The sequence below is a fragment of the Myodes glareolus genome, chromosome 6 (assembly GCF_982192425.1).
Source record: "Myodes glareolus chromosome 6, mMyoGla1.1, whole genome shotgun sequence".
Lineage (NCBI taxonomy): Eukaryota > Metazoa > Chordata > Mammalia > Rodentia > Cricetidae > Myodes > Myodes glareolus.
In genome coordinates, this window is record NC_142031.1 from 103,889,363 (window position 1) to 103,917,313 (window position 27,951).

Genomic DNA, 27,951 nt, shown 5'->3' on the forward strand with positions numbered 1-27,951 from the left:
ATGTTCCCCCAACCCAAAGCCCTTTCCCTAAAGAAATCAAAGAGAAAGAGCCATAAAAACTGCATTTTAATGATACAGAAATAGTGCATAGTATATTTCTTTCCACAGCAGTACTTCATTTGTCTCTAAGTTTAACAAAATTAAGGCTACATTGGAGCATACTGACAGAAAAGGGACTGTTTTATACAATGTTATTCATGTTTTCATAAACAAAAGAAGATTCTTCAGGCAAAATTTTTTAACAAGATACCAGTAAAGGAAATGGAATACAAAATGTGTTCCTTTGGGTCAGCCTGATAATAATAACCACACACCCCCAGGGAGTATCCGTGGGATTTTTTTAATGAATACTTCGAGGATGAGGACGACTCTCCAGAGATAACATTCCACAGTACAAGGCTACTTCATAATTTAAAACCAAAGACAGTTGTGTCTCCAGTATAATCCCTTTAGAATAAATAACTAGTGAACATCAACAGTATTTAAAAACACAAGAGAACTGTGCAGAGGCCAATGGTGCCTGGAAGGATAATCCCTACATCAATAGCCCTTCTCCCTCAAATCTGTTAGGAAGAAATGAGAACTAAAATATGATGGCACAAAACTATCCCCAATATTCCCACTATTCACTCCTCCTGGCCATCTCTGCTGCTCAGTTTGTCACCGCATTTGGACCCAAGAGAAACCCTTTAGGATTTAGAATAAGACAAAGCAAAGACCCTCAACAACTCCAGCCAGTCCACCGCCTAATGAGACAACCGTCAGAAGCTTACACAGGAGCCTAATTCCTTGCCAGGAAGTCACTTTGACATCATTGATTAGAGGGCCAAGGCCCAAAGCCACAGAAGTTTGCCTTCACACAAGTCCTGTCCTCTGCTATGACAGGTAGTTCACGGCCTCCTCAGGCCCCTTTCTGCTCACCACTTTCACCACTACATCCTCTTCTCCACCTATCCCAGCTGCATTAGGACACTAAACAACTATCTCCCCAATGAAGAATTGGGGGTGGTGCTGGAATCCCCAAGCCCAAGGAGGGCAGTCTTGTTTTTAAACAGAGGTCTCATGACCTACCTGCTCTGAGAAGGATAGCCTACTTACGACATGAAGACCTGTCATCTGGTAGTATGGGGGTGCAGGCAAAATCTTCCCAGAAGTTAAATGTTTACATTATTAAGTAGTAGAGAGAAATGGACTAAAAGAGATTTTTAGACGTCACAATTAAAATTGTATGTTTCCAAAAATATGTTATCAATACAATAAACTCAATAAACGTTTTTTTAAACTCAATAAACTTTAAGAAAACTAAACTTAACTTCATTTAAACTAAACTTCATTTAAACTTCTTAAAAAACCAACACAAATATGCTTCCTAAAGTGCAGGTATCTGAGAGCATACAGAGAAATGAAGACCTGTTGGTCTACAGCTTGGGCCTCTGGTCAAGAAGCTGTCACTTGGAGTCACACCTGAAGACCTGGGGAACTAGGGCTTAGAGGGAGAGCTGTGGAGTAAACGGGGTATGTACAGGTACTGGGACAAGTACCTTACTACCAAGACCCCTGTCACTCAAGTGTGTACTAAGTCATGACTAAGCTTCCTAAAAACATCTCAATGAGTAAAGGTTTCTTCCTGAAATAAAATCCATGAGATCAGGAAGACCAAGTTAAACACAAACCATGCAATCTTCACCACCTTTAACGTTAGCTTAGACAATAGGAAAACAGGCATGATTTCCATGACCAAAGTATTCCCACAAAGTTTGGCATTTATGTCCTCAATAAATGGCTACTCTACTGTGTATAAAAATGCAAGGAAGTAGATGGTAAATTCAGCTCTAAATAAACTTTAGGATTTTTTTTCTTTTGAGGTGGGACAAATTGAAACAGGTTCTCACTATGCAATACAAACTGACCTCTGATTCACAATCTTCTACTTCCCAAGTCTGGGATTATGGCTAGGATTCTTTAACAAATTCATGTAAGGACCAAGATGCCACAACATTATTGCTCCTTTGATGTAGGTGGGCCTTCTATGTGTTATTTTCATTGGTTAATAAAGAGACTGCCTTGGCCCTTTGATAGGACAAAAAATTAGGTAGGCGGAGTAAACAGAACAAAATGCTGGGAAGAGGGCAATGGGGCAGAAGCCATGGAGCCAGCCACCAGGTCAGACATGCTGAATCTTTTCCGGTAAGCCACCACCTCGTGGTGCTGCACAGATTATTAGAAATGGGTTAATATCAAGATATGAGAGTTAGTCAGTAACTAACTCTCTAGAGATAATGGACCAGGCAGTGCTTAAATGAATACAATTTGTGTGTTGTTATTTCTGGGACTAAGCTAGCCGTGCGGGAGCCGGGTGAGGCGAAAAGCAGGCCTGCCCGCAGCTCCTCACTACACTCCTTAGTTTGAGTATAGAATTAGTAATACCCTTTGAAGATTAAAGTCTGTCACACTGTGGTATCCTTTAAAGAATTTGCTCACAAAATACCCTATTACTACGAACACATGCTCTCATTAGGATGCATCTCACTCCAAAAGAAAAGTTTTAAATACCATCCCGATCAGCCATGCTGTCAAAGAAGAGCCAGGAAGAATCATCCTTCCCATACTTCACAAACGCAACATAGTGGATCGTTTCTATGCAGAGAACAGCAAATAACTCCATCTTCTGAGAGGGGATGCAGCCGTGTCTCCAGTCCCAGTCAGGCAAGTCTTTGGGAAGTGATACTGGGTGATATGTGTGATTCACCCTCTTGGGATGGAGGTGTACCTAAAATGGACCATGAAGAAAATACCACAATTGAGCTAAATGCCATGTTTCAAGGGCAGACTCTATTCGCTTTCACTGACCACCACAGTCAAGTTCTAGACACACACACACTGGCAGAAGAGACATGAACATTTACTGTGAATGTTTAAAATGCCCTTTGACTCTGAAAGGCTCTCAAACCCTGCCTTCTGAACCATCAGTATCTGACTGGTGCAGGGCGTGTGGATTACCTGAGTGCAGCAGGTCTGACAGAACTGCTTGATCTTCCCTGCTGTGATGTCCGGGTCATCATAGCACTCTCTGCACTCGAACATGGCAAGTCCTCCACAGATGCGGCACTCCCTCGGAGCTACGCAAAGAGGGAAGGGAGAAGCCTTTTAAAAAGACATTCTGTCGTTAAAAATAAAAGCTATACTTTGAAAACAAGGATGATTGGGGGCTGGGGAGAAGAAAGGCCTAGTCCTCTCTGACCCTCTTAAAACTTCATTTGGATTTTTTTGGTATCTATAGTATTTTTAAGGAATATATATAGTTAATCTATTCTAGAATTGTTCTTCTGGTCATGAAATGTTCAAAGATATAAAGTAAGTATTAAAGACTAATAGCACATATGATCTTAAGTCAGTAAGTAGCAATCACTGCCATTGTGAACTTTCTTTAACAATTTTATGTCTGAATATTTATATAAGTATGTGCACCCAGGTACATGTGTATCTCAAGCTTCTCTTGTCTAGCCTCTCGATGCTTTCCCTTCCACTATAACTACCACACACCGTTTTCACACAGGTCTATTGTTTAGACTTGTCTCTAATTTCTTGTCAGATAGTAAGTAAATATCCATTTTAATTATTTATTTTTACCTCTTTTTTTTAGAATAAATTCTAGCAGTCAAATTATTGAGTTAGTATGTCTAAGCTCTTCAAATACTGAATTACTTGTCAGAAGTACTATACCCATAACTAATGAAAAGTCCAGGCCAAGTATTTCTAAAACAAAACAACAACAACAACAGCAACAAAAAGAAAGGACTATATACTTACTGTCTTCAAGCAAATCCGTTATATTTAATTCCAGAGAAGGAAAAATTTTGTTAAACATTTTGAAGTCTCTTCCAAACCGAGGCATCTGAATAAGCAAGCATGATGGTGCCTTAAAAAAAAATAAAGACACATAGTTTTAGAAACCAAAGTCCTAAGGAGCCGGGCACTTAGCTCAAAATAGTGCTTACTTAGCATGTCCAAAGCCTTGAGTCCTAACCCCTCTACTAACGGAGGAAACGTGTAAAAGAAAAAAGTTTCCCTATGAAACTGAAATAGTCATAGCTGTGAAACCCAGTAGTGGTGTCAGCAGTGCTGTTGGCTCGTGAAGCAGAGCCCACTTGTGAATGTGCAGTGTGGACGCAGAGCAGCAATAAGCTACAGGTTTTCCGGACTTCCCCCGGAGACGAACATGACAAAACAGACCACAGCATGCACTGCAGAGATCACACATTCTGACAGTCAAAGAGACGTTTCTATTGCATTCATCAGCAAACCAATACACAGAATTTATTGGAATTTTATCTCTTAACAGAGGGAGAAAAAATAACATTACCTTTGACATGTTTAGATACTATGCATGGGTAAAATGACAACTGAAAACATAAACATGTATGCACACATATCTTTGTCATTAAGCTACTTGAAACTTAAAAATTAGCTTTTGTTCCCTTTGCAAATCCAAAACATTCCAACCTAAGCTAAGTGGCTGTCTTTAAAAAGAACAAAGTTAGAATACCATTTAAAAAACAAATGTGTCTTCTTAACTGTTTCTTCAAACTATTCTTAGTTAAAGCACAGTGACAGCTAGGCATGGTTCAGTGGGGCAGCACTTGGGGTAGTGTGTACAAAAGGCCTGAGTTTAATCTCTAGCACTGATAAGAAACAAAATAAAGTAGCAATATAAGTCCAGTTAGAATCACTAACCTCTGCAAATTTCAGGTTGCTGTAGATAAAAGACCATTCTAGTAACTGCTGAGTTGTAGGAACTCCAATTTTCTCATTTTTTTCCAAAAAAAAATTGATAGAAGTTGCAGTCTTGAACTTTCTGACCTGCTGGTCTGGAGGCACACAGAAGGAAATGCACTTAAGCCAGTTATCTAACACCATCTGATGGACCTGAGGCCACAACATCAAATGCTCATGTCCAGCTTTGGATCGTCCACACACCAGGTGAAAGACAATGATTTGGATGAGATAATTAAATGTGCTTATGCAGAAGACCTCATAAACTATTTCTTCTGCCTTATTTATAAATTATTCAAAAGTTCTCTTGCCATCACAAGAAAAATGTAGAATAATATTCCAGTAAGAAACACTATATGAACAATAATCAGTCCTTCTCCCTCCAAATCTAGAAAGTAGCAGCTGCTTTTTTTTAAAAAAAAAAATTATTTTATGTACATTGGTGTTTTGTCACGGATATCAGGTCCCCAGGAACTGAAGTTATAGACAGTTGTGAGCACTGCTTTTACTGACTAGAACAAATGCTACAATGTCTCAGTGACAGACTCTTAGACCTTCTAAATCAAACATCTTTACTTCCTAAAATAAAAGCCCTGAAAGGGAGGGTAGGAGGGATGGAGGGAGGGAGGAAGAGAGGGAGACAGGGAATGGGAGGGAGGGAGGGAGGGAGGGAAGAAAGGAAGGCTATTTTCCTAGCAAGTCAAAGCAGGGCAAGGTGTGACTCCCAGGAACCCTAACAACTATCCTCTAGGCTTTCAGCTACCAGTTCCTCTTTAGATGGTCACCCACCAACTTGACAAATACCAGGAAAATGGTCACAGTGAAACATGAAGGTTCAACATCTCCCTTCCCTTACCAGCTTACTAGTAACCATTAAAACTAACTCTACTGAGAAAATTTGTTTTTCATCTTTCAGCTTACCACTTATCTTTTTTACCCAGCTGTCTGGGTTTAGAATCAGATTATTTAAATGTATGTCTAGATTTAAAGAGTTTTAGAAAAAAAACTATTAGAGGTTTTTATCACAAAACTTCTGTAATTCAGGGAGCAGCCTATTGTGATCTTCAGCTGCCCCAAGCAAATTATGTCCTGAATTTACAAAACATAAAATCTGGTAACTAGCTAGAGCACTCTTGAGGACTCAAAGCTAACAAGAACAGATTATAATCAAGAAACTAGCAGTTATTCTAGAATAACATTTTAATTGGTTGTTGATGACTACAAAAAATCATAGAAAAATTCATAATTAAAAATAGCATAGAAGAGAAAACAAAAATAATGGAGGTAAAAAAATCACACCTAGAAAAATCAAGGATGGCCAGGAGAGGCATGGCAGCTAGTGAATGGAGGAAGAGATGCATAGTGCCCTAACACTGTAGCAGAAAACTGGGAGGAACAACAGCCACTCAGAACTCACTTCCAGGGCCAGGCATGGCGGTGCACACCTTTAATCCTAGCAATCAGGAGACAGAGGCAGGTGGATCTCTGTAAGTTCGAGGCCAGCCTGATCTACGAAGCAGTTTCAGAACAGTCAGGGCTATATAGAGAAACCTGTCTCAAAAAATCAAACCAAACCTAAAACGAAAAAAAAAAAACAACAAAAATCACTCCTAAAATCATATGCACAGGGAAGTTCTTTTAACCATAAAGAACAAAGTATGTCAGTCACAAAAAATGGATACAACTGGAAATAAACATACTAAACAAATTAAACCAGTCCCATAAAGAGAAACAATGTATGTTTTCTCTCATTTATGGTTCCTAGATTTTCTACTGATAGATAAAAAGCATTAATTTGTATATGACGTGAAAGTAGACGTGATGCTGCCTAAGGAACAAAGGAACTATGAGGAGGGAGACAGGGAAAGGGACAGAAGCGATGGAGGTACAGGGGAAACATACTCATTATACAATATGGAGTTTATGAAAATTTTAGGAAATGATAAAAATAATTTAAAAACTCCACGGCTAGTGTTTTAGAAGTCTGGAAACCTACAGAATCAAAACCAAGTTGTGAAACTGTAGCAAGCCATGCTAGTTGGGTTATATTTTCCACTAGGGACAATCCAAGGGCACAAGAATACAAATTTGGTAACTTTTAAAAAGTGGATATTGACACTTTACAAGCATTAATATAAAAACACTCATGGATTGGTGTGGTTTGGACCTGTCTTTGTGGTGCAGACCATAATAGGTGGTTCCTGAGGTCCTATACTCATTCCAAAATCCTGCAGCTCCATGATGAGCCTGTGAAGCTTGTGACGTCACTGCCCAGCCACAAGGAGCCTGGTCGCCCTGCCTTGATATTCTTGTTACTCTTGCTTTGGTCTGACCTTTCTTTTCTTGCTCTGCCCCCAACTCCTTCCTTTTAGGATGAGAAGCCAACCCTGTGCCACTGTAAGCTGGAAGTATCAAACTTGTTTGTTGGTTTTTCAGGAACTCATGGTTTAAAAGACTATTTTTGAACAGTGTTGGAACATTAAAAATTATGGAAACTTCTGAAGTTAGAATGAATGTATTCTGCATTGAAGATGACCAAGAACCTATCGGGACAAAGAGTAGAAAGTAATAGCTTTAAAATCGTATGTTTAAGTCAGGTGTGGTGAAGCATACATTTAATTTCAGCACTCAGGAGACAGAGGCAGGCTGATCTCTGTGAGTTTGAGGTCAGTCTGGTCTACAAAGTGAATTCCAGAACAGCCAGGAGCCAAGACTGTTACACAAAGAAAGCCTGTCTCAAAAAACTTGGGGCCTAAGAGACAGAGAGTTCAGTCACTAAAAAAACTAAGGCTCACACTGCAATGGCAGTGAAAAAGAAGGTCTACTTCTGATGCTTCTAGACAGCTTGAGACCTACCTTATTTTTAACAATGGTTCAACTCTTAAAATATCATGAAACAGGACACTTAGAAATTCTTCAGGATCTAGGAGAAAACAACAACAAAAAACCTAAGTGAATCAAATAAAAAATTTAAAAATCATTCTATTCTTTAGGAGAGACATATTTCTACAATGAAATTAATTTCATTCATGTAATATTATTTTAAATAAAAGTTACTTAGTTCGGGTTCTCTTGGCAAGGAAAAACTTATAATAAACATTACCTTTTCATTTGTTGTCATGTTGTCATATATTAACAGAATGTACTCATTCACACACAGTGAAATCATTTTTATGTCTTTTGGGGATTCAGTAGAATAATATCTGATATATGCCCTATTTTTTTCTTCTATTTAAGTACTAGCCATGTGTATAAATGCCACAGCTGGTTATAGTATACTGTTAACAAACTTAAATTCAGGAGTTGAATCTGAGCAAATTCTTCAGTTGTGAGTAGACAGAAGTGCTGGCCAGTTGCTCCAGAGCCCCTTTCAACAGGGAGCACAGTGAGAAACTGAGTGCTGGGGACACTCCCTGTCACAGGAAGAGAAGCAGCTCCAAACAGCACTGCTGGGGACAAGGACAGCTCTTTACTTGGTCATCTTCTGGAGAGCCAGTTGGCTGGCCTATTAAAGACTTCTTTCACATCACATCACTTTAGAAGAATCACAAAATCAGGAGAAATATACATGCCACATAGAAAAGAAACTTTTTCATATTTTTGCAGTGCTGGGAATCAAACTTAAGGCCTCTTACATACTCTACCACTGAGTACACTTCTAGCCCTCTCAAATAATTCTAACTTAAATTTAATCCTCTAAACTAAAATAGGTATATTTCAGGAAATAATTATCTTTCAAGTTATTTTCAATGCATATATTATAAATTAAAAGGGTCACCTTTTTCTTCAGACGTAAATCCTGATCCAGCGTCAACTTTTTCAAGTATTTTCCTCAGTTTCATAGTTTTTGTGGCACACACATATCCATATCTGTTGACAAAAGTGAATTAACTGACACTGGCACAGTGAGTTATATGACACATCTTAATAACCAAATACTTTTCATACAATTCTAACATGTTAAAAAAAAACAGACAAGACATTTATTTTTAAGAAACAACTGTAGGCTTCTTACAGAAGATTGAAAAGTGAAAGTCTGAGAATCAGAGTTGTTCCCAGATACTATTAAACAGCTTAAAAATAACTACCATGTACTAATACAATTCTGAACTTTTTATGATGCCTGGGTGAAGCGATTTTTAAATGGCATTTGCTTATTATATTAAAACACTTATTTTATAAAATAGGATATACAAGAAAACAGTAAACAGAACACCAACTAAAGACAAAACACATGTCTTCTACTTACATTCTCAGAGGATTGACTATTTCTGTCCTTAGTATCTCTTGGGTCTCACTATAATACTCTACATCATTCTTTTCTTTGGGTCGAAGTAACACAGTATCCAGGACAGAACTAAAAGCAAATAAGCTGCCATTGAAAAGAATATTTTCCTCATGTTATAAAAACAATAATATTTGAGAAAGATTCTTAAAGGAGTAGGAAGAGGCAAAGGGATAAAGTGTAGGGAACCAGTGGTATAAGAACTCATGAACAGACAGCAGAGGCCCTGTGCTCAGCACCCAGAGACCCTGCAGTTCCCGACCAGAAACACCAAGACTGCACCATACACGTGAAGGTTGAAAACGCGCCAGAGAACATTAGGAAAGAAGCTTGTTTATATAAACCAAGAGAGGCCTGGAAATCGGTCACACATACACAGACAACATAGGGAGAAAGTCAGACTGGTCAAAACCAGATCAGACTAGTCAGGACACATTCATCTCATTATCATAAGATAGGCATTTCCTTAAAATAACTTGTGAGTGATTAGCAATCAAAATTTGCTGGTATCAAAGAAAATAAATTTAGTTAAAATTAATTTTTATCAGTAAATCTAAGGAATATTATAGTAATGCTTGCTTGTTTGTTTAATCAAAAGTATTCCACCAACGAAAAGACCCACCTTTATTCTGCTCTCTACTTTTAAAATTCTAACATCCATACTAACTTCCTAACTCTTGTGGCACAGCCTACAGAGTGGCAGATCCAGTTAATTTAACTGGCAATGCACAACGCTTACTGCTACAGATTTAATCTTTATAGCCTAATGATCCTTGCTGTTCAACTTGATCCACTTTAGGGAAAACTACACAAAGGAGGGCAACAGTGATCCCATGGAAAGTAATTTTTAATATTAGGAATTTTTATGATCATCTTGATATTCCAGAACACACGCAGCACACAATGCCAATAGCTTGCTGCAGGTTACTTGGCACACGTGCAATCATCTACATTGGAGGCAGATGTCCTCAGAGTATCTGTTCACTCATTATTCATTGCAGTATTTTTAGATTAGTGCTTTGGAACTAGGAATAGGATATGAAATTCTTTAGTCACTAAGGACCAAATCTCATGATCTTTCCTAACTCTGTCAGTTTCTCTACTTAAAGGCATCTGGCACCTTCTTTCACAAAATAGGAACTTACCAGAATAAAGTTGAGTCTAAGTAGCAAGAATTGTAATAGCCCTGGATGCCTTTCTTCTTTCCAGTCATTATCTTTAAACCTTCTTTTTCCATCTTTGGTGGACTATTTTCTTCCACTACTTTACTTAAGTAGCCTCCAAATGCTAAAAAGATAAAAAATAAAAATAATTCTTTTAAATCACGACAGTATATATTCATATGCATGTACATATATATCATTTAAAGTATATTTTGGCATCCTCTGCGTTTTTTTTTACTTCAGTTAACTGATATTTATTTGGACTTATAAAAATGTGATTATTCACTTTCAACATCATTCCTGTCATATAGAGTTTAGAAAATTAAGTCAATTAAGCATCTGTCAAAGAATATTTTGTAACTAGTTTCAATGTTACATTTTCAAGGATAAAAAGAAAACAAGTTTCCAAAATACTATTCAACACTAAGAAAAATGTTTTTCATAAAGATGGTTTCCCTATTTCCCTCCTGCTTGACTCTCACTATGGTTAAGGGAAAGGCCAGCATCAGCAAGCTAGTGACAATGAGAAGAATTGTCCTCCATCTGTAAAGCCAACTGCATCCCCAGACCGTATCAGATTTCTTCATGAGGACATCCTGAATGAGGGACTTAAATAAACGTGGAGGGAAAGTTATTGCTAAAGGGGCCACATTTTCATTTCTACCACCCATACTGCCAAAAATTTAATGTCTATAATCAATGAAAGAGAAGAAAAAACACTGCCTTTCACTCTTTAGATTCTAAACACTTTTCCTAACTCTTCTTTCAACATATCTCCTCTTAGGACAACTCTCTTATGCATCAAGTAAGAATCTTTACCAACTTCGAAACTCGATGAACACTGGCAAGTAAATGAATCATTTAACACTGTCACCTCAGGTACTGAACAGTAGCCAGAAACAGTCATTCCAGATGGGTAAATACATTAAAAGTATCCAATTACCTAAAGAATTACATCTTTCAATCTGATTAGAGACAGGCTGCAAGGACGCAAACCTAGAGTCAGGTCTGCAGTTCTTCAGCTTCACGAACAGGGCCTTCTTCCGGGCACAGGGGAAGTAGCGCGTGCCCCTGAACGTGCCATCTGTGCAGCCTGCACATTTGTGTTCCTGAAAAAGAAAGGTTTTGGTATGTGTTACACCGGGAAGAACTATAGAGTTTTCACCTTTTTTGAATTTCTTTTTCAAATCTTTTCTGAACAGAACAGCACCAAGGAAAAGGGACTGACTAACTGGTGCTTTGGCCCTCAGCTGGTGGTTTAAGAAAGTAATTCTTTAGCCCTCCGGGAAGTATTTGATGCATTTCCTTTCAAAATACATGCTTAGAACTTCCCTGGTTTACTGAGTTTCCCTGAGCCAATTCAAAAGTATTAAAATCAAGGGGCAGGAGTAGATAAATTAACTAGTTCCTCAGCAGCAAGAAGACAAGTGAAAAAAAATTAAAAACTATATTCAGGTAATAGCTAAATTCATTCATGTTTTACCTCCTGGTTGTGAAATATCACACAATATGCTTTTTTCAGACCCAAAAATAAAACCTCCCCCTCCCAAAAACTCCAAACATGATGATTAATTTTAAAGTCAGTAACATCCCTGAACTGACTGCAATGGGAGGAGGCTAAGGAATAAGAAGGAAAGCTGATCACTGGACTTTCTTTGCTGCATTCTGTTTGTATGTGGAGACTACATGTTCTAGCCTAAAAATCAATCTATTCCTCGATCACAAACAAACATGAGGAATAAGTGGGCGAGAGCCTGAGGAATGGCAAAGGGTAAAGGTAAGCAATACTATAATATTTCCTCTACTACTGGATTTTTTTTGAGAAAAAATAACTTCCCATGAAATTATCTAATGGAGGAAAACCTAGTTTTAAAACCTCATGAAGACCCTTGATCCCCTTATGTTGTCTAATTGCCATTGCTAGAACTTCAAGCACTATATTGAAGAAGTATGGAGAGAGTGGACAGCCTTGTCGTGTTCCTGATTTTAGTGGAATGGATTTGAGTAGCTCTCCGTTCAGTTTGATGTTAGCTGTCGGCTTGCTATATATTGCTTTTATTATATTTAGGTATGATCCTCGTAAACCCAATCTCTCCAACACCCTTATCATAAAGGGGTGTTGAATTTTGTCAAATGCTTTTTCAGCATCCAATGAAATGATATGTTTTTTTTCTTTCAGTTTATTTATATGATGGATTACATTGATAGATTTGCGTATGTTGAACCAACCATGCATCTCTGGGATGAAGCCCACTTGATCATAATGGATGATTTTTCTAATGTATTCTTGGATTCGGTTTGCCAGTATTTTATTGAGTATTTTTGCGTCAATGTTCATGAGTGAGATTGGTCTGTAATTCTCTTTCTTGGTTGTGTCTTTGTGTGGTTTTGGTATCAGAGTAACTGTAGCTTCATAAAAAGAGTTTGGCAATGATTCTTCTGTTTCTATATTGTGAAATACATTAAGGAGTATAGGTATTAGCTCTTCCTGGAAGTTCTGGTAGAATTCTGCATTGAAACCATCTGGTCCTGGACTTTTTTTGGTAGGGAGATTTTTGATAACAGCTTCTAATTCTTCACAACTGACAGGTCTATTTAGATTGTTCACCTGGTCTTGGTTCAACTTTGGTATATGGTACTTATCTAAAAAAATGTCCATTTCTTTTACATTTTCCAACTTTGTGGCATATAAATTTTCGTAGTAAGATCTAATGATTCTCTGAATTTCCTCTGTGTCTGTGGTTATGTCCCCCTTTTCATTTCTGATCTTATTAATTTGCATGTTCTCTCTCTGCTGTTTGATTAATTTGGATAGGGGTTTGTCAGTCTTGTTGATTTTCTCCAAGAACCAGCTTTTTGATTCACTGATTCTTTGGATTGTTTTCTGTGTTTCTATTTTGTTCATTTCAGCCGTCAGTTTGATTATTTCCAGTCTTCTAGACCTCCTGGGTGTATCAGCTTCTTTTTTTTCTGGAGCTTTCAAGTGTGCTGTTAAGTCTCCAATGTGTGCTTTCTCCATTTTCTTTAATTGGGCACTTAGTGCTATGAACTTTCCTCTTAGCACTGCTTTCATTGTGTCCCATAGGTTTGAGTATGTTGTGTCTTTGTTTTCATTAAATTCAAGGAAGACTTTAATTTCTTTCTTTATTTCTTCCTTGACCCAGGGGTGATTCAGTAGTTGACTGTTCAACTTACATGAATTTGTTGGCTTCCTGGGGGTACCATTGTTGTTGAATTCTAATTTTAATCCATGGTGGTCTGACAAGACACAGGTGGTTACTAATATTTTTTTGTATCTGTGGAAGTTTGCTTTGTTACCGAGTATGGGGTCAATTTTCGAGAAGGTTCCATGAGCTGTAGAGAAGAAGGTATATTCTTTCCTATTTGGGTGGAATGTTCTATAGATATCTGTTAAGTCCATTTGATTCAATACCTCCAATAATTCTCTTATTTCTCTGTTAGGTTTCTGTCTGATTGACCTGTCCATTGGTGAGAGAGGAGTGTTGAAGTCTCCTACTATTAGTGTGTGTGGATTGATGACTGCCTTGAGTTCTAGAAGTGTTTCTTTTACATAAGTAGGAGGCTTTAAGACAACATAAGGGGATCAAGAGGATTCGAATGGGAAAGGATGAAGTTAAACTTTCATTATTTGCAGACGATATGATAGTGTACATAAGCGACCCCAAAAACTCTACCAAAGAACTCCTACAGTTGATAAACACCTTTAGTAATGTGGCAGGATACAAGATCAACTCCAAAAAATCGGTTGCCCTCCTATACACAAAGGACAAAGAAACAGAGAGGGGAATCAGAGAAACATCACCTTTCATGATAACCACAAATAGCATAAAATATCTTGGGGTAACTCTAACCAAGAAAGTGAAAGACCTATTTGACAAGAACTTTAAGTCCTTGAAGAAAGAAATTGAGGAAGATACCAGAAAATAGAAAGACCTCCCCTGCTCTTGGATTGGGAGAATCAACATAGTAAAATGGCAATTCTACCAAAAGCAATCTATAGATTCAATGCAATTCCCATCAAAATCCCACCAAACTTCTTCACAGACCTTGAGAGAACAATAATCAAGTTTATATGGAAAAACAAAAAACCCAGCTGACTTCTAGCAGAGGACCATCGGAGGGGTGAGTTTGCTTCGGGCCCGTGGCAGGGTCCCGGTGAAGAGGAGCTCGGGCGTTCCCCGACCCCATAGACGCCCAGGTCACCCTACACTACTGGCTCCTCCCTCCCGCCTGCCATCCCAGCTCCCATCCAGGTACGAATTTCTATATTTCTCCCTTCCCCCTGAGGCCATAAAATTTCCCCAGCTCACCTGCCATGCGAGCTGGGCCTACATTGTAAGCGCATCCTGGAAAGAGGGAGTGCCTGTGCTTCAATAGCCTGCCTGAGGAAAGGTGGGCATTCTGTCAGTGATGTTCCTGCCCAAGAAGGGAACCTGACCCAGTACCAGAAGTTCCAATATAGAGCATTTGAAGTAAGAGATGGGCAGACGCCAAGGCAAGACATCATCCAACAATCTGAAAAACAACATGAAAACACCAGATCCCAAGGACCCTACAATAGAAGAACTTGAATACCTTAACCCAGAAGAAGTGGAAAAAAAGTGTCATTATGAAAGCAATAGAGTTCTTTAAACAGGATATGAATAACTCTCTTAAAGAATTGGATGAGAAATATAACAAAAAGTTTGAAGAAATGAGTATAGAAATAGATGATAAATATAACAAAAAGTTTAAAGAAATAAGAAAATCCGTGAATGAGACCCTGAGAAACCAAGAAAAAACAATCAAACAGGTAAAGGAAACAGTTCAAGAATTGAAAACTGAAATGGAGGCAATGAAGAAAACACAAACCGAGAACCGGCTGGATATGGAAAACCTAGGTAAATGAACAGAGACTACAGAATCAAGCATAACCAATAGAATACAAGAGATAAAAGAACAAATCTCAGATTCTGAAGGTACCATAGAGAAAATAAATGCTCTGGTCAAAGAAAACGGCAAATCCAACAAATTCTCTTCACAAAACATTCAGGAATTCTGGGACACAATAAAAAAAACCAAATCTAAGAATAATAGGGATTGAAGAAGGAGAAGAACTGCAGATCAAAGGCCCAGAAAATATATTCAACAAAATTATAGAAGAAAACTTTCCCAACCTAAAGAACGATATTTCTATGAAGGTTCAAGAAGCATACAGAACACCGAATAGACTGGATCAGAAAAAAACATACCCTCGCCATATAATAATCAAAACACAAAAGATACAGATTAAAGAACGAATTTTAAGAACTGCAAAGGAAAAAGATCAAGTAACTTATAAAGGTAAACCTATCAGGCTTACACCGGACTTCTCTATGGAAACCATGAAAGTCAGAAGATCCTGGATAGAGGTACTGCAGAAACTAAGAGACCATGGATGCAAACCCAGACTACTATACCCAGCCAAGCTATCGTTCACTATCAACGGAGAAAACAAAATATTCCAGGATAAAAACAAATTTAAACAATACGTAGCTACTAATCCAGCCTTACAGAGAATATTAGAAGGAAAATCACAACCGAAGGAATCCAACATTCCCAACACTGCCTACAATAACTCAAACATCTAGTGACCATTCACAAGCACAAATCAAAGAAGGAAAACACATACACTCTACTACCTAAAAAAAAAATGACCGGAGTCAACAACCACTGGTCATTAATATCACTTAATATCAATGGACTCAATTCACCTATAAAGAGGCACAGACTTAGAGATTGGATACGAAAACAGGATCCAACATTCTGCTGTTTACAAAAAACACACCTCAACCACAAAGACAGACACCTACTCAGAGTAAAGGGTTGGGAAAAGGTTTTCCAAGCAAATGGACCTAAGAAACAAGCGGGTGTGGCCATTCTAATATCTAACAAAATCGACTTCAAACTAAAATCAATCAGAAGAAATGGAGATGGACATTTCATACTCATAACTGGAACAATTCATCAGGAGGAAGTCTCAATCCTGAATATCTATGCTCCTAATAAAAAGGCACCCACATATGTAAAAGAAACTCTTCTAGAACTCAAGGCAGTCATCAAACCACACACACTAATAGTAGGAGACTTCAACACTCCTTTTTCACCAATGGACAGGTCAATCAGACAGAAACCAAACAGAGAATTAAGAGATTTATTGGAGGTATTGAATCAAATGGACTTAACAGACATCTATAGAACACTCCACCCAAATAGGAAAGAATATACCTTTTTCTCTGCAGCTCATGGAACCTTCTCGAAAATTGACCACATACTCGGAAACAAAGCATACTTCCACGGATACAAAAAAATATTAGTAACCACCTGTGTCTTGTCAGATCACCATGGATTAAAATTAGAATTCAACAACAATGCTACCCCCAGGAAGCCAACAAACTCATGGAAGTTGAACAGTCAACTAATAAATCACCCCTGGGTCAAGGAAGAAATAAGAAAGAAAGTAAAGTCTTCCTTGAATTTAATGAAAACAAAGACACAACATTCTCAAACCTATGGGACACTATGAAAGCAGTGCTAAGAGGAAAGTTCATAGCACTAAGTGCCCAATTAAAGAAAACGGAGAAAGCACACATTGGAGACTTAACAGCACACTTGAAAGCTCCAGAAAAAAAAGAAGCTGATACACCCAGGAGGTCTAGAAGACTGGAAATAATCAAACTGAGGGCTGAAATGAACAAAATAGAAACACAGAAAACAATCCAAAGAATCAATGAATCAAAAAGCTGGTTCTTGGAGAAAATCAACAAGATTGACAAACCCCTATCCAAATTAATCAAACAGAAGAGAGAAAACATGCAAATTAATAAGATCAGAAATGAAAAAGGGGACATAACCACAGACACAGAGGAAATTCAGAGAATCATTAGATCTTATGAACTTATAAGATCTTATGATCTTATGAACTATAAACTTATGAAAGTTTATGCCACAAAGTTGGAAAATGTAAAAGAAATGGACATTTTTTAGATAAGTACCATATACTGAAGTTGAACCAAGAACAGGTGAACAATCTAAATAGACCTGTTAGTCGCGAAGAATTAGAAGCTGTTATCAAAAATCTCCCTACCAAAAAAAAGCCCAGGACCAGATGGTTTCAATGCAGACTTCTAACAGAACTTTCAGGAAGAGCTAACACCTATACTCCTTAATGTATTCCACAATATAGAAATAGAAGAGTCATTGCCAAACTCCTTTTATGAAGCTACAGTTACCCTAATACCAAAACCACACAAAGACACAACCAAGAAAGAGAATTACAGGCCAATCTCACTCATGAACATCGATGCAAAAATTCTCAGTAAAATACTGGCAAACCGAATACAAGAACACATTAGAAAAATTATCCATTATGATCAAGTCGGCATCATTCCAGAGATGATGATGATTCATCATCTGGGCTGGTTCAACATACACAAATCTATCAATGAAATCCATCATATAAATAAACTAAAAGAAAAAAACCATATGATCATCTCACTAGATGCTGAAAAAGCGTTTGACAAAATTCAACACCCATTTATGATAAAGGTGTTGGAGAGACTGGGGAAACAAGGATCATACCTAAATATAATAAAAGCAATATACAGCAAGCCGACAGCTAACATCAAATTGAATGGAGAGAAACTCAAAGCCTTTCCACTAAAATCAGGAACGCGACAAGGCTGTCCACTCTCTCCATACCTCTTCAATATAGTGCTTGAAGTTCTAGCAATAGCAATAAGACAACATAAGGAGATCGAGGGGATTCGAATTGGAAAGGATGAAGTTAAACTTTCATTATTTGCTGACGATATGATAGTATACATAAGTGACCCCAAAACTCTACCAAAGAACTCCTACAGCTGATAAACACCTTTAGTAACGTGGCAGGATACAAGATCAACTCCAAAAAATCAGTGGCCCTCCTATACACAAAGGATAAAAAAGCAGAGAGGGAAATCAGAGAAACATCACCTTTCACAATAGCCACAAATAGCATGAAATATCTTCGGGTTACTCTAACCAAGGAAGTGAAAGACCTATTTGATAAGAACTTTAAGTCTTTGAAGAAAGAAATTGAGGAAGATACCAGAAAATTGAAAGACCTCCCCTGCTCTTCTATTGGTAGAATCAACATAGTAAAAATGGCAATTCTACCAAAAGCAATCTATAGATTCAATGCAATCCCCATCAAAATCCCATCAAACTTCTTCACAGACCTTGAGAGAACAATAATCAAGTTTATATGGCAAAACAAAAAACCCAGGATAGCCAAAACAATCTTATACAATAAAAGAACTTCTGGAGGCATTACCATCCCTGACTCAAACTCTATTACAGAGCTACAGTATTGAAAACAGCTTGGTATTGGCATAAGAACAGAGAAGTCGACCTATGGAATCGAACAGAAGACCCAGATATTAACCCACAAACCTATGAACACCTAATTTTCGACAAGGGAGCTAAAGGTACACAATGGAAGAAGGAAAGCATCTTTAACAAATGGTGCTGGCATAACTGGATGTCAACCTGTAAAAGAATGAAAGTAGATCCATATCTATCACCATGCACAAAAATCAAGTCCAAATGGATTAAAGACATCAACATTAATCTGTCTACTTTGAACCTGATAGAAGAGAAAGTGGGAAGTAGTCTACAAGATATAAGCACAGGAAGCCACTTCCTAAGTAGGACCCCAGTAGCACAGACAATAAGAGAAACAATAAATAAATGGAACCTACTGAAACTGAGAAGCTTCTGTAAAGCAAAGGACACCGTCAGTAAGACAAAAAGGCTGCCTTCCGACTGGGAGAAGATCTTCACAAACCCCTCATCAGACAAAGGTCTGATCTGCAAAATATACAAAGAACTCAAGAAACTAGACACTAAAACTCTAATTAACCCAATTAAAAAATGGGGTACTGAACTGAACAGAGAATTCACAACAGATGGACTTCGAATGGCCAAAAGACACTTAAGGTCATGCTCAACCTCCTTAGCGATCAGGGAAATGCAAATCAAAACCACTTTGAGATACCATCTTACACCCCTCAGAATAGCTAAAGTCAAAAACACCAATGATAACCTATGCTGGAGAGGATGTGGAGTGAGGGGAACACTCATCCATTGTTGGTGGGAATGCAAACTTGTGCCGCCACTGTGGAAATCAGTGTGGCGGTTTCTCAGGAAACTGGGAATCAACCTCCCTCAGGACCCAGCAATTCCACTCTTGGGAATATACCCAAGAGATGCCCTATCATACTACAAAAATATTTGTTCAACTATGTTCATAGCTGCACTATTTGTAATAGCCAGAACATGGAAACAACCTAGGTGCCCCTCAATAGAAGAATGGTTAAAGAAGGTGTGGAACATATATACACTAGAGTTTTACTCAGTGGTAAAAAACAATGACATCTTGAATTTTGCATGCAAATGGATGGAAATAGAAAACGCTTTACTGAGTGAGGTAACCCAGACCCAAAAAGAGGAATATGGTATGTACTCACTCATAAGTGGTTTCTAGCCGTAGTTAAAGGTCTTTGAGTATAGAATTTGTGATCCTAGAGAAGCTAAATAAGACGGTGAACCTGAAGAAAATTATATAGTTATCCTCCTGGATAGTGGAACTAGGCAAGATTGCCAGGCAAGCTTGGGTGCATGGGGGGTGGGGGGGTGGAAGTAAGGGAAGATGGTCAGGGAGAGGGGAGAGGGGGAGGATTGGGGATGGCTTGGGGGAATGGGAGGGGGGAGGGAGGAAGCATGGTTGTGGGAGCAGGGAGGTTTATATCTCAGCTAAGGGAGCCATTTTAGTTTGCAAGAGACTTGAATCTGGAGGGGTTCCCAGTAAAAATTAAATAAAAAAATATATAAAATAAAAAATTAAAAAAAATAAAAGAAATAATTAAAAAGAAAAAAAAGAAAAGAAAAGAAAACTCTTTACTGAGTCAGGTAAGCCAGACCCAAAAAGAGGAATATGGTATGTATTCACTCATAAGTGGATTCTAGCCATAATTAAAGGTCTTTGAGCCTATTAGTCGTGATCCTAGAGAAGCTGGATAGGAGGGTGAACCTGAAGAAAATTCAGGTAGTTTTCCTCCTGGAGTTTGGAAATAGACAAGAGTCCCAGGTAACCTCGGATGCTTGGGGGGGGGGTTGCTGGAAGGGGAGAGGGTTTGGGAGAAGGGAGCAGGGGAGGAATGGGGAATGCTCGGGGGACTGGGAGGGGAGGAGGGAGGAAGGATAGATATGGGATCAGGGAAGAATATACCTCAACTAAGGGAGTCAGTTTAGGGTTTACTAGAGACTTGATTATAAATGGGATCCCAGGTCCAAGGAGAGATCCTCAGATTGTTCTCCAGACAGAGGCGAGGGTGCCTGAACTGGCCTTGGCCCATAACCATACTGATGAATATTTTGCTTATCACCATAGATCCTTCATCTGGCGATGGATGGAGTTGGAGACAGCGACCCACATTGGAACACTGGACTTAACTCCCTAGGTCCAAACGAGAAGCAGAAGGAAAGAAAACGTGAGCAAGGAAGGCAAGATCAGAGGGAACCTTCATTCGACAAGGGATGGCGATACAGACGGAGACCCACATTGGAGCACTGGACTGAGTCCCCAAAGGTCCAAACGAGGAGCAGAAGGAGGAAGAACATGAAAAAAGAAATCACTCCCGCGAGGGGTGCGATCACCCACTGATACAAGGGGACTGATCTAATAAGAGTTCACCAAGGCCAGTTGTCTGGGACTGAGCGAGCATGTAATCCAGCCAGATTCTCTGAAGGAGGCGGGATTCTCTGAATGTGGCTGGCCTGGAGTCTTCCTGAAAAGCCATTGACAATGGCACTGGGACTTGTTTCCTCTGCATATACTGGATTTTTGGGATCCAGTCTGTTTGGATGCTCACCTTCCTGGACCTGGTGGGAAGGGGGAGGAGCTTGAACTACCCAGAGGGTGGGAGACCCTGACTGTTATTGGGGATGGAGAGGGAGGAGGGGAGGGAGTGGGGGGAGTGGGAGTGTGTTGTGAGGAGGGGCGGAAATGGAGATTTTCGTATTTTAATAAACTTTATTTTTTTTTTATATTCACAACTATTAGGAGATATTTATTACATAGAATATACACACAATATATCTCTGAACACACTGACAGCATCTTCAATATTTGCTACATAACATCTAATGTAAGATGATATGAATTGATACTGATTGTATTTCAATTATAATTGATGATCTCAATGAACATCATTATAATGATGATGAACTTGTTACAAAAAGCATAATTCTATTAATATTCTCACGAACTTTTCATACATATATATGTAGTTATTTATTAAAGTTGTGTCACTAATTTTGTCTTAATATTTTATTCCTTTTATATTTAATAAACTTTAAAAAAAAAAAAACCAGGATAGCCAAAACAATCTTATACAATAAATGAACTTCTGGAGGCACTACCATCCCTGACTTCAAACTTTATTACAGAGCAACAGTGTTGAAAACAGCTTGGTATTGGCATAAGAACAGAGAAGTCGACCTATGGAATCGAATAGAAGACCCGGGTATTAAACCACAAACTTATGAACACCTGATTTTTGACAAGGGAGCTAAAGGTATACAATAGAAGAAGGATAGCATCTTTAACAAATGGTGCTGGCATAACTGGATGTCAACCTGTAGAAGAATGAAAATAGATTCATATCTATCACCATGTACAAAACTCAGGTCCAAATGGATTAAAGACATCAACATTAATCCGACAACTTTGAACCTGATAGAAGAGAAAGTGGGAAGTAGTCTACAAGATATAGGCACAGGAGACCACTTCCTAAGCAGAACCCCAGGAGTACAGACAATAAGAGAAACAATGAATAAATGGGACCTCCTGAAACTGAGAAGCTTCTGTAAAGCAAAGGACACTGTCAGTAAGACAAAAAGGCTACCTTCCGACTGGGAGAAGATCTTCACAAACCCCTCATCAGACAAAGGTCTGATCTGCAAAATATACAAAGAACTCAAGAAACTAGGCACTAAAACTCTAATTAACCCAATTAAAAAATGGGGTACTGAACTTAACAGAGAATTCACAACAGATGGACTTCGAATGGCCAAAAGACACTTAAGGTCATGCTCAACCTCCTTAGCGATCAGGGAAATGCAAATCAAAACCACTTTGAGATACCATCTTACACCTGTCAGAATAGTCAAACTCAAAAACACCAATGATAGCCTATGCTGGAGAGGATGTGGAATGAGGGGAACACTCATCCATTGTTGGTGGGAATGCAAACTTGTGCAGCCACTGTGGAAATCAGTGTGGCGGTTTCTCAGGAAACTGGGAGTAAACCTCCCTCAGGACCCAGCAATTCCACTCTTGGGAATATACCCTAGAGATTCCCTAACATACTACAAAAGCATTTGTTCAACTATGTTCATAGCAGCACTATTTGTAAAAGCCAGAACCTGGAAACAACCTAGGTGCCCCTCAATAGAAGAATGGTTAAAAAAGGTGTGGAACATATACACATTAGAGTTTTACTCAGTGGTAAAAAACAATGACATCTTGAATTTTGAATGCAAATGGATGGAAATAGAAAACGCTTTACTGAGTGAGGTAAGCCAAACCCAAAAAGAGGAACACGGTATGTATTCACTCATAAGTGGATTCTAACCATAATTAAAGGTCTTTGAGCCTGTTATTCATGATCCTAGAGAAGCTAAATAAGAAGATGAACCTGATGAAGATTATTTAGCTATCCGCCAGGAGGTAGGAAATAGACAAGAGTCCCAGGTAACCTCGGGTGCATGGGGTGGGGGGAGGGTTGTTGGAAGGGGAGACGGTTAGAAAGAAGGGAGTAGGGGAGGAATGGAGAAAGCTTGGTGGACCGAGATGTGGGGGAGGGGGGAAGGATGAATATGGGATCAGGGAAGAATATAGTTCAACTAAGTGAGTCATTTTTGGGATTACAGGAGGCTTGATTATATATGGGATCCCAGGTCCAAGGAGAGATCCCCAGATTGTTCTCTGGACAGAGGAGAGGGTGCCTGAAACGGCCTTGGCCCATAACCATACTGATGAATATTTTGCTTATCACCATAGATCCTTCTTCTGGAGATGGATGACGATACAGACGGAGACCCACATTGGAGCACCGGACTGAGCCCCCCAAGGTCCAAATGAGGAACAGAAGGACGAAGAAAATGAAAAAAGAAATAAGGACTGCGAGGGATGCTATCACCCACTGATACAAGGGGACGGATCTAATGAGAGCTTACCAACGCCGGTTGGACTGGGACTGAACGAGCACGTGATCCAACCAGATTCTCTGAATGTGGCTAGCCCGGAGTCTTTCTGAAAAGCCATTGACAATGACACTGGGACTTGTTTCCTCTGCATATACTGGATTTTGGGGATCCAGTCTGTTTGGATTCTCACCTTCCTGGACCTGGAGGGAGGGGGAGGAGCTTGAACTTCCCACAGGGCAGGAAACCCTGTCTGCCCTTAGGGACGAAGAAGAGGGAGGAGGAGAGGGAGTGGGGGGAGTGGGAGGGTGTTGGGAGGTGGGGCGGAAATGGAAACTTTTATAATTTAATAAAATTACTTTAAAAAAAAAGAAAAACCAATAAAAAATAAATAAAAAAAAAGGTGTGGAACATGTACACAGAGTTTTACTCAGTGGTAAAAAACAATGACTTCTTGAATTTTGCATGCAAATGGATGGAAATAGAAAACGCTTTACTGAGTGAGGTAAGCCAGACCCAAAAAAGAGGAACACGGTATGTATTCACTCATAAGTGGATTCTAACCATAATTAAAGGTCTTTGAGCCTGTTATTCATGATCCTAGAGAAGCTAAATAAGAAGATGAACCTGATGAAGATTATTTAGCTATCCGCCAGGAGATAGGAAATAGACAAGAGTCCCAGGTAACCTCGGGTGCATGGGGGTGTGGGAGGGTTGTTGGAAGGGGAGAGGGTTAGAGAGAAGGGAGTAGGGGAGGAATGGGGAAAGCTCGGTGGACCGGGATGTGGGGGAGGGGGGAAGGATGAATATGGGATCAGGGAAGAATATATTTCAACTAAGGGAGTCATTTAGGGTTTACAGGAGACTTGATTATATATGGGGTCCCAGGTCCAAGGAGAGATCCCCAGATTGTTCTCTGGACAGAGGAGAGGGTGCCTGAACCGGCCTTGGCCCATAATCATACTGATGAATATTTTGCTTATCACCATAGATCCTTCATCTGGCGATGGATGGAGATAGAGACAGAGACCCACATTGGAGCACTGGACTGAGCCCCTCAAGGTCCAAATGAGGAGCAGAAGGACGAAGAAAATGAAAAAGTAAATCAGGACCGCGAGGGATGCGATCACCCACTGATACAAGGGGACTGATCTAATGAGAGTTCACCAAGGCCAGTTGGACTGGGACTGAACAAGCACTTGATCCAACCAGATTCTCTGAATGTGGCTGGATACTCTTAATGTGGCTGGCCCGGAGTCTTTCTGAAAAGCCATTGATAATGACACTGGGACTTGTTTCCTCTGCATATACTGGATTTTGGGGATCCAGTCTGTTCAGAAACTCACCTTTCTGGACCTGGAGGGAGGGGGAAGGAACTTGAACTTCCCACAGGGCAGGAAACCCTGACTGCTCTTAGGGATGAAGAGGGAGGAGGAGAGGGAGTGGGGGGAGTGGGAGGGTGTTGGGAGGTGGGGCGGAAATGGAAACTTTTATAATTTAATAAAATTACTTTCAAAAAAAAAAACCTCATGAAGAAAAGTTTAGATTTCAAGCCAAAATAAATTACCAGTTCCAGTCCAGCTAGCATGTCACTGAGCCCAGGCGGCTGGCCAATCCAACGGATAACCCCATAGATTGGGGAATTCTTTTTCACTTCAGCCAGTGATCCCACCTCTAGGCCATATGCATTACCAGAAGAGATGGGCAAGGGCGGGCTCTGCTGGACAGGTGTACTGTTCAGCTCGCCCATCACAGACTGCACTGACAATGACAGTGTGCTGTGAGGAATGCTGTCGTTAGTATTGGGCGTCTTGTTCAGGCTGAACGGTAGAGAGTGAAATGTGTTCTCGCTGGATAAGGAGTTCATGGACGGTAGAAAGTGAAATCTGTTCTCGCTGCATAAGGAGTTCATGGAAGGAGATTGTGGTGGAGGTGATGAATGTCCAAAGTCTGGAGACAGCTCTGTAAGTGACTTTGCAGGGTCTTCTACAACTATGAAAAATTGTCCTTAATTAGAAAAGGCTGTTCAAGAACATTAAATATAACGCGTCTCTAAAAACAATACAAAGTTCTAATCTAACTGATCACATGATCCTTTTGCAAGTCTGCTTCAAAGCACTGTAAAACTTCTATCTTAACACTCTGGGGGCTGGAGAGATGGCTCAGAGTTTAAGATCATTGCCTGCTCTTCCAAAGGTCCTGAGTTCAATTCCCAGCAACCACATGGTGGCTAACAACCATCTGTAATGGGGTCTGGTGCCCTCTTCTGGCCTGCAGGCTTACACACAGACAGAATACTGAATACATAATAAATAAATCTTTCAAATAAAAAAAATACATTTAAAACACTCTGACTACAACTTCAAACAGGCAAGGAGCTATATCTATTTTATTCTTTGTCATTGTAGCCTGAGAATGTCTCAATAACTATTGCTGAACAGATGAAGGAAATAAATACATGAAAGGAGAATGATATCTAAGAAACTAGAAAAGGTAGGATGTTTTAAAGAAAGAAAGATAGGCAAGTCTTTAAATGAGTCACTTCATTTCTAGAAACAGTTGATCCTAAGCAGATGTATTAAGAGATAAGAACAGACTGCTGGGTGTAGTGGTGTACACTTTTAATCTCAACACTCAGGAACCAGAGGCAGGTGAGTCTCTGTGAGTTCGAGGCCAGTCTGGTCAACAGAGCAAGTTCTAGGACAGCCAGGACTATTATACAGAGAAACCCTGTCTCGGATATAAAAGTAAAGCAAAACAAAACCTAGACTACTAACATATTTCAAATGTATCCTCAACCCTAGCAGCTGTACATGACGCCATCCTTGGGAACTTGTTCTTCCCAAGTGAGACTGTGGATACTCCATGTGAATGGATGGCAGTCAGCTCCTAAATGTTCATTTAGACAAAGCTCAGCAGAACAAGCAGAACACGGGTCGAAACTTTTTCTGATATGTATTAGAAGCCCACGGGCAAGGATGTTAATCTGGAATTCCCAGAGTTTCAATCATAAAGAAAATAAGTGAATTAAGTGTCATTCATAGTCAAAAAATAGTAATAAAAGTTCTTAATTTTCCCATGTCTGAAAAAACAAAACACCATAATTTCTCACAAATGATATTTATTGCAGAACAAATTATACTAGAGATTAATTGTGTGGGTCTTGATAACTAGATGTAATATAAGTTGAATTTCAAAATGCTAAGTCAAACTTATTTCTCTTCCAGAAACTTCCCCATGATACTGGTAGAGAACATGTAATTCTCATTCTGTTAGCTTCCACATACCTCATAGGTTTATAGCTGCAGTCCTTAACCTGTAGGTAGCGACCCCTTTGGGGGTCACATGTCAGACATCCTGCATATCAGATATTTATACTATGATCATAACAGTAGCAAAATACAGTTATGAAGTAGCAACAATGTTTGGGGATCACCACAACATGAGGAACTGTATTAAAGGGTCACAACATTAGGAAAGTTGAGAACCATAAGTTTATACGGTGACTGATAAATAAGGAAAAATTATACCTGCATCACAAACAGTTACAGACACTTCCCTGCCTCTGTATTAACTACAAGGACACTTCATGGTGATCAGTAGGAATTAGACAGCACATAGTGAAGCCAACTGTTTTTTAATGTAAAGCAAAAAGCTCTGCACCCCATAACTTAACTCATACTTTATGTGGGGCACCTGTAGCCAGCTACTCAGAAAGCTGATCACCAGAGTGCAGAAGTTTAAAGTCAGCACAGGAAACTTAGCAAGGCACTCAACCACAAACAAGAAATCTATAACTTTTTTATATCTGAGAGTAGTGATCTTATGGTATCTTTTCTGTGTGTGTGACATGTGGGTTTGTCTGCAGGTGTGTGTGTGTGTGTGTGTGTGTGTGTGTGTGTGTTCGTCCTCAAGAGTCATCTTGTTGACTTTTGTTTTCTTTTGAAGAGCTTCTCCATTAGCCTGAAATTTGCCAATTAAGATAGGCATGCTGGCCGGCTAGTAATAGCTAGCAAGTCTCAGTACTTTCCATGTCTCCATGTCCCTAGTATCAGGTCCAAAGGAAACTCTATTTCCTCCAAACCCAAAGGAATATAGGAGGATTTCTGGCGGTTAGACAAAAAGCACTCCTTAGGAACCTATGAAGTCAATTCCTCTCTACCAAAAGGAGTCATTTCCCTAATCACTGGCAGAAGAGACATGATTATCTGTAGCATCTATTAGCATTAGCAAAGTACATTCTGACCTCCAGGCCCCACCAATATCACAAGTACCTGCTACACATTTCACAGCCCATCCTAGCTTTTCTCACCTCTTCCCTACCTTAAATTCCCTTCACCTCATGGGCTTTCCAACCCTCAGCTACCCATTTGTTCTCCATATAAAGGCAAGACTTCCCCCTGCCCCACTATTCTCACTTCTCTTGCAGATAGTCCTGGTCAT

General features: G+C 39.4%; 1 protein-coding gene across 1 annotated transcript; it reads right to left on the reverse strand.

The window, feature by feature from the left end:
* Window positions 1-96: 96 nt before the first annotated feature.
* On the reverse strand, window positions 97-27,951 carry LOC146894354 (ubiquitin carboxyl-terminal hydrolase CYLD-like). The gene is given in 12 exon segments (XM_087907570.1): window positions 97-2,770; window positions 3,001-3,119; window positions 3,811-3,919; window positions 4,735-4,827; window positions 4,829-4,868; window positions 7,630-7,696; window positions 8,552-8,643; window positions 9,023-9,145; window positions 10,204-10,345; window positions 11,165-11,330; window positions 25,076-25,515; window positions 27,927-27,951. Coding segments are annotated over 12 exon segments (1,641 nt in total). The 3' UTR covers window positions 97-2,545.